This window comes from Labrus bergylta, chromosome 10 (genome assembly GCF_963930695.1).
Source record: "Labrus bergylta chromosome 10, fLabBer1.1, whole genome shotgun sequence".
NCBI classification, from domain to species: Eukaryota; Metazoa; Chordata; class Actinopteri; order Labriformes; family Labridae; genus Labrus; species Labrus bergylta.
The window spans coordinates 16,596,379-16,614,268 of NC_089204.1; the positions used below are offsets into that span (position 1 = coordinate 16,596,379).

The 17,890-nt window shown below is 39.7% G+C and overlaps 1 protein-coding gene across 2 annotated transcripts in view; it reads right to left on the reverse strand.

Moving 5' to 3' along the window:
* slc8a1b (solute carrier family 8 member 1b) overlaps nucleotides 1-13,810 on the reverse strand; it is a 139,058-nt gene extending 125,248 nt beyond the window's left edge. For both annotated transcript variants that reach the window (XM_065959749.1, XM_065959750.1), the window contains exons 1-3: nucleotides 13,242-13,810; nucleotides 3,144-4,070; nucleotides 1,108-1,272 (exon numbers count right to left, since the gene is read on the reverse strand). In XM_065959749.1, the coding sequence (XP_065815821.1) occupies nucleotides 1,108-1,272; nucleotides 3,144-4,019 (1,041 nt within the window). In that variant the 5' untranslated portion in view covers nucleotides 4,020-4,070; nucleotides 13,242-13,810. The remainder of the gene's footprint in view (nucleotides 1-1,107; nucleotides 1,273-3,143; nucleotides 4,071-13,241) is intronic.
* Between the last annotated feature and the right edge of the window lie 4,080 nt (nucleotides 13,811-17,890).

Below are 17,890 nucleotides of genomic sequence, written 5' to 3' on the forward strand. Positions count from 1 at the left end.
AACGTTTTCTTCCTAGAGAGACCGCAGCACATATTGTAATAAAGGACAGATAAGGAGCAGGTTCTCTCATCTCCTTCACTATTAGGTCAGTCTGCAAAATGGTGCCACCAGAATCTATTTCTGGATGAAAAAAAAACAAAATGAGAAAGTCGTACTAAGAGCAGTCCAATATTGGAGGTTTGAGATCCAGTTCTTTTCAGCTACAGATGTGCTGCTGCTGAGTTCTATAATAACTAACATTGTATTTTTCTACCTACAGAATAACATCAACATCAAGACATGAAAGTAAAATGTCAAATCACTAAATGTCACAGTATACCTGTAAGGCACACTGTTTTTAACAAAAGGTTAATTAGCCCTTTTGTTTTTCCAAACAGAGATGTGGGCATAAAAAATAATAATAAGAAGATCTTAGCTGGTTGTAATGCTAAGGAGAATAAGATTTCAGCCTTTTGTCTTCATGCTTCCAGCTTTCTTTTGGCTCTTTAGTATTAAACTTTGTATAAATAATAAAACGGGCTCTCAGTGAAATTAACCCTGTCCGACTGTTGTCTGTAATGTATTGTGATCTTTTTCAAATAAAAACGTCTCAAAGGGTAAACACATTGGTGGATAAATAAAAGATGCTAAATTAGCATCTGATGGAGGATTCAGACACATAACATTGCATAAAGTATACTTATCATACTTTAAATTGCAGCTTCACAATGCTGTCAATCTCTTTAAACTGTACGGTATACACAAGGGGTAATTTGAGTTGTTCCACAAAGGCCGTAAGACAAGCAGAATATGAATTGTCAATGTAGAAATTGGCGAAATCTATATTATTTGTAATTTACATAATAATGTAGTGGTGCTCCATGTCCTTTGCAAGTTTCTCTTTTAGTGTAACTATTATCAGATTATTCTGAGAGGTTGGGTCACCATAATTACTGTTGTAATCAAAGCAAATAGAAAGTGCGTCATCTGCAGCTGCTTGTTTTGTATTTCCATACAACAAAACAATCCTGAGAAAGAAAAAAAACCCAGCAGGAGCAGCGGCAGTGACATTTTGTATTTTCTGTCAGTCTGTTTTATTGTTCTCTCTTTGAGGTCTTTTTGACTCACCTCCTTGTCAGGGTGTTTCTGTTTCAGCTCCTTCAGGATCTTGGCCATGTCTCTCCGGGTCTCCTCCTCATCCAGATCCTTTTCATCAAGATCCAAACCCAGCGGACCATCCAAGAAGTCAACACCGTGAGAGTTCAGCATCTTCCCATCCATCTCAATGTCCACCTTACCAAGAGAGAGAGAGAGACAAAGAGACAGAGAGAGAAGAAAGCCATACAATCAGTCCCATTGATTGAGGCTTTGAAGCGCAGTGAATAAGTTCAAGGCAACCATTGCTACTAATGCAAATGGAGAACAAAAATCCAATCCTAGTTACAGGTGCATTAATTGGTTTTGTTAAGCAAAATCAATTATTAGTTTATGGTAATTGTGTTTGGTTGACTAACCAGGTTAACAAAATGTCAGCCATCTGTTTCATTCATTAGGGGGTGGTCTTGTTTGAAAGAGAAAACCAATTTTCCTTTTAGTTTAGTTCTATTTATTAAATATCTTTTGAAATCTTCTTAGTCATTAGGGTTTCAAACCAGAGACACTTTTGAGTTGTGATTGTTTTGTTGAATTTTAGCCAGAAGTTGAAATGAAAGGTCTCTTTGTATACACGTCTACAAATAGTAATGTTTTCTTTTTAATCTCATCAGAGAAGTGAGAGAAATAATAACAAAAGTCATTTTCAAATTTCCCTGAAAGGAAGCTGACTCTTAATTAAATGTGTGGTGAATAAATGTACCCAGCATCATAATACATATCCTAATTAGATATGCGTAACGCACTGCATGCAACCTCACACAAAGTATCAGATAGCATTCAAAGGAGGAAATTAAAAAGTGTCAATACTTGACAATTTGTTGTGTTTGCTTTAACAGTTATGTGCTTCATGACATGAGTTTACCTTGGCAGAATCCTATTCATTAATACAGATAATTGTTCCAGATACACATACTCATCAACTCACTTCCGTCCGCATAGAGCACCTTGTCTTCTCCTTTCTTTTGTTTGTTCCACCACGTTTGGATGAAGACAGATTTATTTCTAATGGTTTGTTGTCTGTTCTCTAACTGATAAGCAGAGCCCCCAGCATGAATTTTACATTTTTAAGGGACATTCATTTAAGAATTTAGCTGCTGAAATGTTTTTATTTATTTAACGCTTAGATCAGTCTTGTTCCAGAAATACCAGAAACATTTCTAATGCCATCGTCATCATAACCGCATCTCCCTTGGCAACAAAACATTAACAGATGAAATGTATTGAACTGAGTTGAATTTGAATAAAATCAATTTTATCATCGTGATAGCAGTTGTGTAAGTTTTAAGTAAGAGCTTTGAATGACTATTAAAGGTGACTCAGGTTCAATTGAATATCTCTACAAACCAACAGCTTTGAATTCAGGTGAGGGACAGGAATATTGGCATTGAAAGAGTTCTGCTTTCTATTTGGATGTCAAGAAATTAAAAGCCAGAATATTTTCTATCACCCCAGAGGCTAAATTAGTGTAAAACAATAGTCAATAGGTTCAGAGATTGGGTTACATGTAAGGTAAAGTTATTTCCATAGCATTGGCAAACATTTGTATTGTTTCTTAAGCCTTTAAATAAGTCAAAGTGATTGAAAAGATCTAAGAATATGGCAAAATCAATAACAAGAAACTTTGTCAGGGTACAAGATGAGTAATTTGGGGCAAGTTGGAAAACAGTTCAATCCTTCTTTTTCAAGGGTGATCTGTAAATTGGGTAACTTTATGGTTAATCAGAGGGATACTGTGTGAAAAGCTCTTTGTTTCATTTGCAAATCAAGTTACTACCCAGGAGCTTTGATTATAATATTATTATATTCGCTATTCAATTTGTGATTGGTTAATGCACTACTACTGTTTTCATCCAGAAAAAAAATTGCAATAAACCAGAGGTTTTCTAAATTGAAAAGAAAGGCCTAAAGGATAGTTAATGTATTTACTACTCTAGCAGCTGAGGGATGCGCTGCTGTAGCCTTATAGGGGGAATTACCAATTCACCGTACTAGTGGTAACTACAGCTTACCTTGGACGGTAGGGGGCGGTCACCCTCGGTCTCAATGATCATGCCACGCTGCTTGCCTGTGCGGTAGCGCTTGTACACATACTTGTAGAACAGCAGGCGACGGTCGGCAACCCATGCGAACAGCACACAGATTGGGAAGAAGAAGAACGTGAGCAGTCCTTCCCACAACTGCACCACACCAGGTGAGATAACGGACAGGATCAGATAGAGCCAGATGTAGGCAAAGATACTCCAGCTGGCAGTGACGAAGAAGACGCGGAGGTGTTTGACCTTCCTCGTCTCGCCATCAGGTACAACGTAGACACAGAGGCCAATGATCACGAACATGTTGAATGCCGCAGAGCCAACGATGGTGGAGGGGCCGAGTGTTCCAGCATGGAAACCATGTCCTATAACTTCTATGACAGACAGCAGGATCTCTGGAGCTGAGGAGCCCAAAGCCATGAGGGTGAGATTGGAGACGGTCTCATTCCAGATTCGAACTGTGGTGGTGGTTGTTTCACCATTGGGTTTCTTAATGGTAATTTCCTTTTCTTGAGATGTGATGACCTCTATGGATGCCATGAAACGATCTGCAATGATTGACACACCAAGGAACATGTAGACCAGAGCCACAAAGTAAACTGTAGCCCTTGCTACCTTGTCACCAAACGAAGGGTTTTGGGGCTCCCAAATAGGTAACATCACTCCCCTAGCACATGCCTCGGGCTTGCTGCATTCAGTTTTATTTGTGGATACAGCAGAAACAGAGCCACTTAAGATGTGCTCAGGGGGAGCGCCAGCCAATGAGGGATGAAGCTTGATGAGGAGAATCATTGCGACAACCGCTAGCCTCAGGCCAGGGAACAGGGCGGAGGAGTGATCCCAGCGGCCCATGTTTACGTCCCGACCAGAACTGTTGGGTGACAATTAATGAAGTTGTTGAACCTTTAAAGAGAAAGAAGAAGAAGAGGAAGACATTCAGGATGTTGATCGACATGGCAAATATAAATAAGGCGACAGCACTTTTAGTTATATATTTTAAACTGTTTCTGTAAAACTGACAGGTTGCTTGAAAAACCACCTACAGAAGAAAAGACACTAAAAGGAATGTAAAGAAATTCAAATACTAACACTTCTTGAGAGCAATTTAAGTGAATTGAGGAGGATTTGCCATAAATAGTTCAGCCTCAGACTACAAAATCTTAACCCTGAGACTTCAAGTTCATCACATTCTAATGTGCATGCTTCCACGGAAACTTAAACCGAGGCTGAATTGAGTGCAAGAAAAGCGTAATTAGTTAAAAAATATATTTAAAGAAGGAAACATCTCCCTGTAGCCCAACACAATCTTAGTTTAGTTACTGCAGAGCAAGACAATTGCACGTTGTTGCAAAATTATCTCCATTTTCCAATGGCTAATTTCTAAGAAGCATTACGAAGTACTCCACAAAATGAAGCCAAGCAGATTTATTTATTAAAATGAAATAGAATCAGAAACAGAAAACGTGTAGCAATGTTTCGCTATGGGACATTACTAGTATATAAACAACATTTTAAGGATACCAGGTAGCAATTGATTTAGCTTGTACTAGCCGAACCAGATGCAGCACTGGCTCCCATTAGGATCAATAAAACTTAGAGCCATGACCTTGCAATGTGTAGGTTTAAGGTCACTATCTAGAATTGGAAACAATTCCAAAATGCAGAAGCAGCCAATGAGGGAAGGTGATGTCATATTTAAGGCCAATCTTTTAATGTGGGGTTTCAGGGAATTAAAGGAAAGGGAAAATTCTTCTTTCAGCAGGGCCCCACTTACAGAATAACAAAGCATCCAGGCAGATTTTGACTGTGTTTGCCCCTGTATTCCCTCTGGAGCTGATACGCCTACAAGCAATGAAGACAGGAGATGGAGTGATGTATTTTTGTATTATTATTTTTTGAATATGCGGTATAGTCATGGTTTTATGTATGGAAAGTTAGAGATACATAGATTTTTATGACCACTTAATACATACTGCTGATATTGCTGTCCATTGATAGAAAGTGGAAGAATATTCATGAATACATTTTTGCCATTAATAGCTGGTATTCAGATTGGTTTATATATACGTCTCTAATGGCAATCCATGAACTACACCTCTAATGATCATTAGTACAGGTCATGGGGTTCTTCAAATCCATAAGGGATTATCCCCTGGAGACCATGAATGCCTTTAAAAACCTCACTCAGTGATATACAGACACTCCAACTATCCCACAAGTAATGCATAGCATTCCAAAGACTCCTCCTCAACCTGCCTGGGATGGGTAAAGTGGACTTTTGGTTTAGGTCCACTTCGAATTTGGTTACAAACAGTTTTAACAGCTCTAACACTAATACAACTAACTCTTAAGATAGTCAAAATCCATGAAGGACTGTACAGATTAACTCACTACCCTTTTTTGAAAGAACCCCCAGCATGTGTCACATTCCAGTTGGACAAGCTATACAGAGTGACATCATCAGTGTCCGTCTGGCCAAAAGGCATGATGTTGGTCCCATAGTTACTCATCCTCACATCTGTGTAGAAAGTTGACTAGGATGTTATGTTTCCTTCTATTAAAGGCACTGCTGCACAAGAAGCAATCTGTTTAATCTGGGATCATTAGGGACCATAACCTAAAACATAGATCAGCTTAGAACTCTCCACAAATCAGCTTCTTCCACATTCCTGCACGCCAACATCCATTTTGCCGATAAGTGGTATATGTAGACGTAGCACATTTACCCAACATCAGTAGCTACATTAGTACTTTCCTGCTTTTCTTCCTACCACAGTACTCAATTTAGATGAAGCTGTTAATCCCTTTACAATATGAACCACATCTCGTCTCACGTAACATGTAGCGAGGCTTGGGTACCATAGGGCCTGATACTTAATGATATGAACATCACAGAATCTATTTCCACACGGACGTAATCATGAATGTGTGAATAGTCATTCAAATATTGTACATGCTGTACTGTAAAAACTACATTTGATAGCCGTGCCTAATGTTTTTAACGGCTACTTGCTGCATAAATCAATTTCAGAGAAATGGGTGATTAGTCCACAGATTTAAATATTTGGGTTAAATAAACGAGTGTGACGAGTGAACAAGTTTTCATCAGTGTTTGTGTGTTGCTAGTGTAAGAGCTCTTTGCTTAAATGTTAAGAGAATCAATTCAAAACAGAATTACACGTTTCCTTAATTAAACTTCCATTCAGTAAGCTCATAACAACCAAACATTTCCCTCCTGGCAAATGTGATCTAGCTGCTCTCTGCCTTCGATGGCCTTCTTGTGTGGTCACATAAGGCTTTGCGTGGCATTTCCAAGTGATCAATAATTCACTGAGCTTTGGGATTTGGCTGTTTTCACTTAAGGATGTCATTTTCCAGTAGGCTGATGGCTAAAGAGTGTGCTCTTTGTGCCAGCTGTTCTCAACAAAAACAGATTATTTTCTGTGGCCTTCCTGCATGGATGAAGCCAATGAAAATAGGAACAGTTGGCGCATTAGATATAATATTTCAGTGTAAAGAATCGGTCAAGACTTAAAAAATGAAACGTATAATCATCATGGTAATGGTGAAAAATGAAATTAGCTATCATTGGAAATAAATGATAATAATGATGCCAACGTCTAATTGTCATTACCCTCTGAGATTCCACCCTGCTCATGATATCAACACTGAACACATGTATATGAAAAGATAGAACTATTAGGAGTCAGCCAGTTGGAGACTAATACATACACAGCAGTTGGGAAAAGTGTGAAATTATACCTCAAGCTGTCAGTTCTTCAAAACAGACAGGCTATAATGAAAAGGTACATGGAAGCCGAACGTGATGTGCACATTCATTGTTTAAATTGATTGAGTCTTGTTTTTGCAAACCTCATCATAATGTATTCTATTTTTCATATGTTTTTGCCACATTGGGAAACCTTCAATTATTTCCAAACACGTGATATGCTTCGTGACTTCATACATCTATTCACTTTGTTCCTGACATTTTGACAAGAAGGTTGATACCACTCTCATATCTCTTCATTAATATAAAGCTTCAGCAACAGGCTGTTTACCTTATGAGACAGTGGCTAAAGTGGCTCTTCCTAAAGGGAAAAAAATATCTCTCAACCGGCACTCAAACTGATTTGTTGAATATTAAGATTTTTTAAATCAGTCAGTCAACATTGTAAATCATCATGTATAACATTTAGCTCCGTTATACTATATTTAAAACCTATGTTAATATAGGTGTCATTACAAGTGAATGTAGAACCATAGAAGTATATGATAAAGAATCTTCTCCTTGCTTAATTCAAGTAAACATTTCCTCATTTTCCTATAGTCATACCTGCTGCGGGGCCTTAGATAACACCTGAGCTGATGTTGCTCTGTATTTTGATTGTTTACCAGCTGCTAAGTAAATCCCCTGTTTCAAAACATTTTATGTTTCTACATAGGCATGTGCGATTCTTAGTTCTTACCACAATACAGGACATGGTTAAATTGCTACAGGACTCATTTAGTTGTCCGTAGACTGTGTTCTAATTTCTCTTCTTTGCTCTGTTTCTTCTCAGGGCTTGCTTAAAATTCATCCTCAGGAACACAAATCCTTGATAAACCTTGCTTACACAATCCTGATTGCTTTACACTTTATCAGGGGATTACACTTGAGATGACTTTAGATAATTACCTGTTCCATTTATAGTTCCCTTGCGTTGTACGACTGCAAAATATGCCTTGAGGGGAGTGACATGCTGCAGTGGTTCTCTCTTTCTGATCTTAGGAATTATTACCGGCTATTTGATACAATTGATGCCCTGGCTGGTATCGGATCCAAAGTCAAGGGTCTATGTTGATGTGCCTGCTGTTAACACTGGAGAGGCTTAGTAGCTTAACAGTGGCTGCTATTTTGGATATGATAATTGAAATATCAGGTTTCAGAATATCCAGCTATGGTTTTCCCTAGTGTTATGACCTCAACATCTTGGCTTAAGTTCAAGGGGAACACAAGATAAGAAACACTCCAACCCAGCTTCATGCACACACACAAACTGGACCACTTTATCCTCCTTCCCGGAGGCTACAGCAAAAGTGCAACAGAAAGTAAAGAAAACCAAAACCATGTGGTGCATGAGGCAAGCTGTTCCCTCTCTGCCCTAATACTGTCATTCCTCGGGAGCCTCTAAAGGCAGCACCCAAAGGTGCCAAGAAGGCAGCTGGTCAGACCAAAAGGCACCAGAAAAAAAGAAGGAAGACAGTGAAGCTGCACATTACATAAACCCTATTTCTGAACCTTAATAAAAAAATGAGTTATGCTAATGCTAAAAATGAGCATGCTTTGTAGAACAACCCATTGTGCTGCATGATAACAACAAAAAGCTTCATATGACTGAACTGTAGCAGTGGTGGGGATGCATTTTCCTTACCATATGGCAGGAGCCGATGATAAAAAATGTAAAATGAAGAGTGTAAGACAGACAAAGTCATGTTAAAAGACAAATAGGACAGGGAGAGGGAGGGATGCATGGAAAAAGAGCCATTTATGGGGGGTCTAGTATTTAAGACAGTATAACATGCCTAGAAGAAAAGAGAGTGAGAGACAGAGACACATGGAAAGAAAAGGTAGTCCAGGACAGGAAAGAGAGAGATTACCTCTCTTGGGGAAATATAACCAAAGTATATTCTACTGTGGTTTAAGAGTGAGTGAGAGAATGATCAAATATTCACATACACACATACTCAATAGCCCCTCCAAACACTAGAAGATTAATGGCCTGTGTTTACCATCATTAGGGTGATGTTGAGCTCTTTTAGCCTAGATCTGCCTTGCAGCCAACTCTTGAGCCAAGACGCCCTGTCATATTATTACACATAGTGGTGAAGGAAATGAGACGACTGACGGTGTGACACACGGTACTATTTCCGGATGTCTGTCACTTTGTCTGTCCATCCATCCACATTATGTGCGGCAAAATGATGAGGAGCTATGGGGAAAATCATTAAAAAACTTAAAAGTAAAATAAATCACTCGACTAATCTCCAGTTCTCTATTCAGTCAAGAATTAGCCAAAGGCAAGCAATCATCCTCAAACCCAGCACATTTATAACCCTCTTTCTAAGGATGGATGATATTACCAGTATGAGCGACACACGACACTTATCTGTAACTCACTGGGTTTCCTCATTGAGAACATATTTTGTTACTCTCTCAGGAAAACTGAAATGTATTTTGGCCCTCTATATTTTAATCTAAATACATATGAACTTCTACAATTGTAGCAAGATTTCAAACCCTGACTCAGTTGCAATACCCATACCATTCTATTCAGTATGTCAGGGAAAAGATTAAGTGCATCACAACTCATGTACTGTATGTGAAATTTGGTATGCCAAAATGACAAGTACGTCCTGCTACATGAGGTCAACCTTTGCATTTCGCTGATCAACATGATGTTTTATCTGTTCTGATCAATCAGCTATACAAGAGGAGATATGCCATACCGACAAATGACAATGAAGTGATTGACACCTTAAATGATGCGCTACAGACTACTAATTATGTGTTAGTAATAGGGTCACAGATCAAGGTGCAACGTTAGGATGATGTTCTATTCCTAATGGTATGCATAATGCATGCAAAATATGTACTATAAGGCCAGCTGTAGCATCAAGCTCTGTAAAGTATAAAGTGTAAAATGTCTTTGAGGGTTTTAAAAAGTGCTACATTAATAAAATGTATTATTATTATTAATTGAACAAGTGTGCAGGTTGGAACACGGAAAGTCACTTGCACAGATAATTGCTGCATTAATTTTTCCCGCATTTTATTAGTTAAAAAATATTATGTGTCATGTTAAATGTGAAATAGAGACAAACTCACTTACTGCTTTGTAAGTTATATCTCTACAAAGTGTTTATTGAAAGATTGTTGAAACGGTCTGGCAACTTTGCTAAAAGGTTAGCATCTAGCTGGTGAACGAAGTGGAGCTTTAGCAGCTGAGGAGGAGGATTTTTCGAGGAGTTGGTGGAGGCCAAATCAGATCCAGGAGAATGAAATATCTAAAAATTTTTGGGTGAACAGAAACCTGAAAGAATGCTAACATTGTGCTGTCTCTTATGGTCTTCGATGGTAAACTCGTTGCAAGCATCTTTAACATATTGTAAAAGCATTACATGTCAATGCTTGCTTTAACAGCTTTCATCTTGAATCAGCAAACAACAACCATTATAGTTGGTCCTTATCCAAAGCAGCAGTTCTAAGAAAGAGTAGCGAAAAGATTGTAATGCTCTCACGCAAACATGTAAGCTTTGTCAAGTGAACTGATTTGACCTGAAAAGGTTTTCGGCATGCCTCTTATAGTACTATGCTATACTATGCTACACTCTTCTCTGCTACACATGCGATGTTGTTTAAATCCTTGTTAAAGTTCATTCATATTTAATTACTCAGCCTGGATGTGGGGGGTTGTGCCTACAATCTTACATATGTGCTGCAAGAATACAACATACACATTTTTTTTGCAACTGGAAGCAACCATCTCATTCCAAGCATGACTCTACTTCTGCTGTTGTCCGGTTGAGCCCATTATTTGGTGTAAACAAGGCTCCTATCTTATCATGGAGGTAAAGTTACCACTAGCTCTGTTCGTCATGTATAACCAAAAAGGCTAATGAAGATTAGCCTTTTTGAAACTGGTAGAACAGGTCTCTTCTGTGTTGTGGGATTAGTGTCAAACTATTTGGCAACAAAATCTTTCTCCATTGCACTGATCACCAAAAGCAGTGAACTGGCCAATAACAACTGCCAATCTTTCCAGTCACCAATTTGTTAACAAAGCTTTTACTGTAATAAGATTTAAATGAACATGATTTATATTCACTCCTGTGAAATAAGTAATACCTGCGCGCCTGACATATGTGTCGATTACACAGCATTGTGTTCACATCCATACAAACAATGGTTGATGCTACGGTGTAATTTCTGGGCCTGTGAGCAGCTGTTCTCCACATGCACCTTAGAAACAGGTGGAGCACAGACGAGTCAATCAGTTTTGTGGTACTGTTGTTATTATTTCACTTTTTATTCCTCTGTAATCAACCTGACAACAGCTGACATGTTGTGTTGTAGTCAAAGGATTTACAATTGACAACACATTTTAACTGATAAGCAAAACTACAATTAACCAAAGAGGATTTTCAGATAACCCATCGATTTGCATATAGATTTCGGATTCCTCATCAAGGTTTGACACGGCTGGCTTCCTATAGGCTTATCAGCTTTTGGATAACATGAGGGAGGGAACAATAAAATAAACCATATCTACAAATACGATCCGAAACTCACTACAGCATACTTAGGCCTGACATAGAATATTAAATAAATCAGGCAAAACTGACTTAAAAAATGCAAGCATTTCAGTGATATGGTTTTAACTGAAACAGAAACTCTTCAGCAGCAATGTCACAAGCTCTTCCTTTCTTCCTTTCCTTATTTTTTTTTTAAATCATGAAAACAGATATCTTTGGCCATGTTAAATCCAAAGTTTTCAGGGGTGATACCTTCTTTCTTCATATCGGGGCTATTACTTTTTCTTACATTCGAAAATGAATGTGGAGTCATTCAAATCAGAAATTTAAATATAAATAAATAAATAACCAAAATACAATTGCATGGGGGGGTATCTTCTAAACCATGTTAACTACAAGCTTTGTCACTACTGACCCACCAAGAGCCAGCTGGACAGTATTGTGAAATATGGCAATTGGTCAGTTTTTATAAACACATCGCTTATAGGCTGATCCAACCAAAAACTCCTTGAAGCCTTAAGCCTTCCCACTGCATCATAAACTGATCTTATATTTCATCAATAACCAGCTGCAGTAGTGGAAGGTAAATAAAGCAGTAAAGACCTTTGGCTGCGTTTCATTTTTTTCATTGTCATAAATAAATATTTCATAGCATCATCCACAGTGGATGAGCTACAGTTCAGCTGAAGTCAGCTGGAAAAGATTGCCTGGAAAGCCTTGATGGTATACCTGCCTGATGTGCCAAGCTCTTCTCATGAGACTGGTGCGTTTGTAGTGTCACATCAGGAGAATACAAAGCTGCATCTTCTATTGTGTGTCAGATTTACAGCAACAGCTAACTGACGTGTGAACATACAGTATGCCATCGCTTTATTTCTCTTTTACAGTAAACACTCTCAAATCACAGCAGGCGGTGGGTCTGTCTTTGTCTTTGGAATTCACGTTTAAGACAAGAAATCCTGCCTGTTCAAACTCAACATGCGGGGTCTGGACTCTGTTTCCTCCACAACCTGCTCTGCACTGATGTGCACAAGCACTCCATCAGCACCAGCAGCAGTGCGCTGTTTGGCGCAAAGGATGGGAGACTTGCACAATTGCGCGAACGTGGATCTCAGTGCGCTGGATCATTCATTCTATGTAAGGATTACCATCTCTAGGGAGAAAGAGAGACTGGACTGCGCATGTTTGTCGCCCAACTTCCACATTGAGAGCCTATAAAAGGTGCGCGAGTGGTTATCTGAACGTGCTCTGCATCCTTAATTATTCCTCTAGAAATGAACGAGGCAGGCGGTCCAAGGGAGATGAGAGTGGGGTAGAAGGGTAGTGAGGAGGGAGGGGGGGATAAAAAGGAAAAAGCAGCCCCCGAGGCGAAAGGGAGCAGCCTCCGGAAACCAAACTGGTGGATAATTTTAATCAGAAAACAAGTGGAAAAAAAACCTTACACTGCACCTAGTGTTCTCTAACCAGCGCTCCACTCTATATAAATCTCCTTGTCACAAGAGAGACACGGCGCAGTGTGGGAAGCGTGGTTCATGTGGACGAGGTGATATCGTCTCCACACCGCATCCAAACCCTTACGACGCATGGTGCTTTCGAGTCTCCAATCGGGGCGCCATGAGGCACGCTGTCACCCATGCACCCTATTTATACTACCTCTGTCCCACCAAGAACTTGATTTCCCCAGACAATGCAGCGAAATAAAGGCAAGACCCCTTCCATGAATTGTCATTAACATCTGTATCCCGCGCAGGAAAACCAGAAAACTGCAGAATGACATACCTTTTTATCCAGAAAGTGTCCAGGATCCGGAGAAGACAGTCAGTAGTAAAAGCCGCACTATAGAATTACTAATAATAGTAGCAGTACAGGGTGGACGAGGAGGAGTAATAGTAGTAGAGGTAAACCAGTAGTGGGGAATGGAAATGGAGACGCAGGGAGCTCTTATACGCCAGCCCAGGCGGCGTATCCACCAAGCGAGACGCACAAAAGAAGGGGAGAGGTGTCCGGATTCCCATGCACTGACAGTTTTTTATCTGTATTTGTTGTGGTCTGTTGTTGCCTACTCCTAGTTTCCATACAGCGCGACCTGTACGACCTGTGTGATCAGATGACCGGAGTGGCGCTTCATCAGCAAACCCGCATTTGTTGGGACGAGGCGCGCAGCACGGCGGACTTCTTCCTCATTCTTCCCTTTCCGATATCCCCTCTCGCTGTGAGCGCAAGAGCAAAAGAGAGAGAGAGAGAGAGAGAGAGAGAGAGGGAGGGAGCGGAGGAGAGGGAGAGTATTTGAGAGGGAGAGAGAAAGAGAGAGAGTCTGTGTGTGTGAGTGAGTGTGTGTGTGAGCAGGTCTCTACCTCGTCTGTTCCCTCACACACTGACTGAGGATCAGCTCGCCCTCCTCCTCCTCCTCCTCCCCTCCTCGCTCTCTCTATGCGGTGTGTGCGCGACTCTCTCACACTCTCTACCGTTGTGTGTGTCAATACATTCATCTTGCCTGTCACTCTCACACATTCCGTTGCCCCTCTCTGTCTTGCTACTATTCTTGCCTCATCTTCTCTTTTGGGTTAATATATGTCATTGGAGGAAGGATGCACTTGATGTTTGAATGGTGAAATGGGGAACAATTACTTTGACAATACAGCATTAAGATACAATAAGAACTCAATCAAACAATATTTGCTTTTGGTTAAGGCCAGAAGGGCAATAACGCAACCAGGCTGGACCAAAATATGGAATCATAAGGAAACTATCCCCAACCTCTCTCAGGGACAAGAATGAGTAAAGACATACAAAGTGTGGGAGAGAAAAAATAAGTTAAATAGAGAAACACTCTTTAGTTTTTGGATGATACAACTAAACTATGTCATTGAAAAATGTACAGTAAGAAACACAACTTCTAGACAAACAGAGTGCTGTATGTGTCTCTGTCCAGCACTGAAACTGAAACTTGACTGATATTACAAGAAATACAACTTTACAGTTGTTTACTTGCTCTGTGTCTTCTCTCTTTTTTTGGGCTATGTTGGAATTTCTTTTGGGGGGGGGGGGGGGGGGGGGGGGGTTTCAACACCTGCCTTTCAGTGGTAGGGTGTAAAGCATTTAATGAGTTTTTGCAACTGACTTAAGCTTGCTCACATGGAACAAATAAGGCGGAAAACATTCGTACAAAACTGAACAAAAAAAAAAAGTTTCACAACCAGGAGGACGAGGAGTTCAATAACTGCACAGGGTAGGCTACTGTAAGTAACATGCAAAGGTCAAATACATTGAAGTTTTTGACTGCTTTGCTCAGGAGGTTAAAAACAGCGACAGTGAATGTAAATATCTGAACAGAAATCTATGTTCATTTTGTGATTTCTATCTCTACTGAACAGCAAAACTCACCAAGAATGTTTAACATTTATCAGCACTGACAATCTCATTCAGGTTTTCAGCACAAAGCTCACGCGGTCAGAGTTCACATCAGTGATAAAGGGCACAAGGACCCTCATGAAGACTTTTAAACCCACCTGAGAGCAAAGGGCATCTTGATTATTTCTGACGGTCAAATGGTTAGAAAAAAGAAAGAGCCACGCCGGGCAATGAGAAAAAAGCAAGCAGGCTCAAACTTGTCTAGGCAATCTAAATAGTTAACACTATGCCAGATTTATAAGACAAATTCTCAGCTACAGCAACGCTACAGAGACAATTTATTTGATCCTGTCTGAAAATAAGCCTCTGTATATTCAGTGGGGTAAAGTTTTGTAAGAGGATCTAGGTACTACAGTATATCACTGAACTGCAAGGTAAGGCCCAGAGAGCCTGAGAGAGAGCCCCTATTTTGGTCAAATACAGTATGTGTGCACGCTTCAATGGAAGATGCTTACAGGTGCTTACATTAGCTAGTTTCTGTATAATGTCTATTTAGCTACCTTTAATGAATTAGGTTAGCCTATCCTCTAAAACACCCTCAGAAAAGTATCTAAAGCAGCAGCTTTGGAGCTACATGACTATTGCTAATTTGTGTCTTTGGAACTTGCGTATGTGTACCTTTAGATCAGCGGCTGTGGAATTCATGCATGCGTCTATCTGGCTTTGGAACTCCCTATACCTGCACTACCAGTTCTCCGGGGCTTTGCAGGAAGTTCTTCTTCGTGGGAATGAAGGTAAGTAGCCGCTAAATGTGGGAAACTCAGTTGAGCAGGTGAAGACCGGACACCAATGAGCAGGAAACTGAGAACAGTTTAGTAAAAGGTTGACCCAAATAAATGATGAAGCAGCCAAGAGATTCAGAAACTTGGATGTCAGCCTGTATGAGTTAATCGAAAGAGGCAGGTAGCAGATGGACAACCAGTTTTGTTGCCTAAGGTTGTATCAGGCAGAGGTTCAGTGACCGTAGTAAAGTGGACCTTCTGAGCACAGTGATGAGGAAACAAATGCTAATAGAGCTACTGTAAATTGTGAGTCATTAAGGAGAGGTTTTAACTAAAGGGCCTATGTTGTATTTGATCATTTTGTGATAAATCCTTCTCACATGTTTTTTTCTTATCATCTCTTTTGTGCTAAGAAACTTTCTTGAAAAGCAGCTTTATTTGTAAATAACATGGGGAATGAAATGGGCTGATCAAGGTCTGAGGAGATGGTGCAAAGGTACAGGGTTTGGAAGTAAAACCAAAAGGCTGCATGCTGACCATTCATGAAAAGAAAATATATGTAACTGAAGAAGATATAGCCTACAGTATAACCCTAACCCTGAAAAAGAAGCAGATTAGAAGCAGATTTTGTCAGATAAAAAAACGTCACTGACAGGTAAACCACAGCAGACACTTGACAATGGTTGGATTCTAGCTTGATGGGTAGATGAAGGATGAGGCAGAGAAAACAGAAAAGACAAGCTCTTGAAAAGACACAGGCTAAAAAGCAGCTATAAAATCCTGCCACAAAATAGAAACAGATCCAGGCTCAGATGGAGAGACAGGTTCAAAGAAGCAAAAACAGATGAAAGGTTAGGCAGAGCAGCAGCGAAGGGCATCTGGAGACTGGAAACTAATTCATAGGGGGGCAGAAGGAAAACGAATGGTTTCTGGGACATGGTGAGTTAGTCGACAGCACAGACTAGCTGTCAGAAGGTTGGCAGATATGTATTAAAAGTGAAACAGCTGGATAGTGAGGCAACTGGGAAGCAGATACAGTGAATGGCTGAGGGAGTGAACAGCTGGTTAATGAGGTTACAGAGGCTGATCTACCAAATGAGGGAAACAAGTGCAGCGATGGACTGAATGACTGCTGGGGTGGCTGGGTGAAAGAGTACTAAAGTGTGGACCTGATGAGGAGGCATAATGAACCCTATTTGGAGCCTAACAGGCAATACAGTGTGGTATCCCTGAAAGATGATAAGCCAAGAGTCCCCAAATTCTGCCTCCAAATACAGATGGCTCTCCAGCTGACTCGCTAAAGGTTTGGCAGGCTGAAGTCCCAACACAAGGAAAACACTGGGAATCTGCCTCGCATTGGTTTTAGGTTTCCAGGGAACATTATGGCAGTGGCTGAGAGGATCGATGTTGTGTTGCTTTATGACTGCGACAAGGCTGCCAGAGCTGATCACAGCAGCTCTAGTTAACGCTTTGTGGGTGCACCAGAAGAACCACAGTGCATGTCAGGAGCGGGCCAAAAGTAGCTCTCCTCTCTGCTCGGCTTTAACTACATGGGTAAATTATTGTTGACGCTATATGGCAGCATCAAAGTAAAGCAACTTAACGAGCCAGGCAAATAGACACAAGAATGCTATCGTGTATCCTGTCAGTTTTCTTAATTAAAACCTTGTGTAGACGCCTGATTTTAAATCAGTTTTCTGAGATTCTTCTGGACAAGTGAGGTTTTTATTATCTCACTAGATTTATATTTCAAAATTTAGGTTCAGTGGGAACATGCAGAACTAGCGACACAAGTATGATTTTCTTTCTTTTTTTTACTGATGATTTTGCAATTTACTCTTCAATTTGCGCTTCAGTCTGAAGTACTGACAAACATTGAGATTGCAGAGTAGAAACTAATCAAGTTATTCACAAGAACTTCAGCTGAATAAAAAACCAACACCACAAGATATAATCTTTTTTTAACAAATCTGTTTTAAAGGCTTTTTATTTATTTGATTTCAGTTCAATTTCATTTTAATGAATTATTAAAACATTTTTAAATTTAAACGTTTTTGATTATTAATTGCCTGTTTTGGTGATTTTTTTTCACATTTGTATCGAATATTTCAAATTATCTGATCACATAATTAAAAAAATAATTTTCATAATTTTTCACAACTTTTTTTACCTTGAATAACTTTGTGTGTTGACTAAATGATAATATTGTACTTTAATTTAATTTAATATATTTCATGTTACAAACAAAGAGAGACAAAGGGGAGAGGACTGGGCCCTCTGCAGATGAATGGTGAC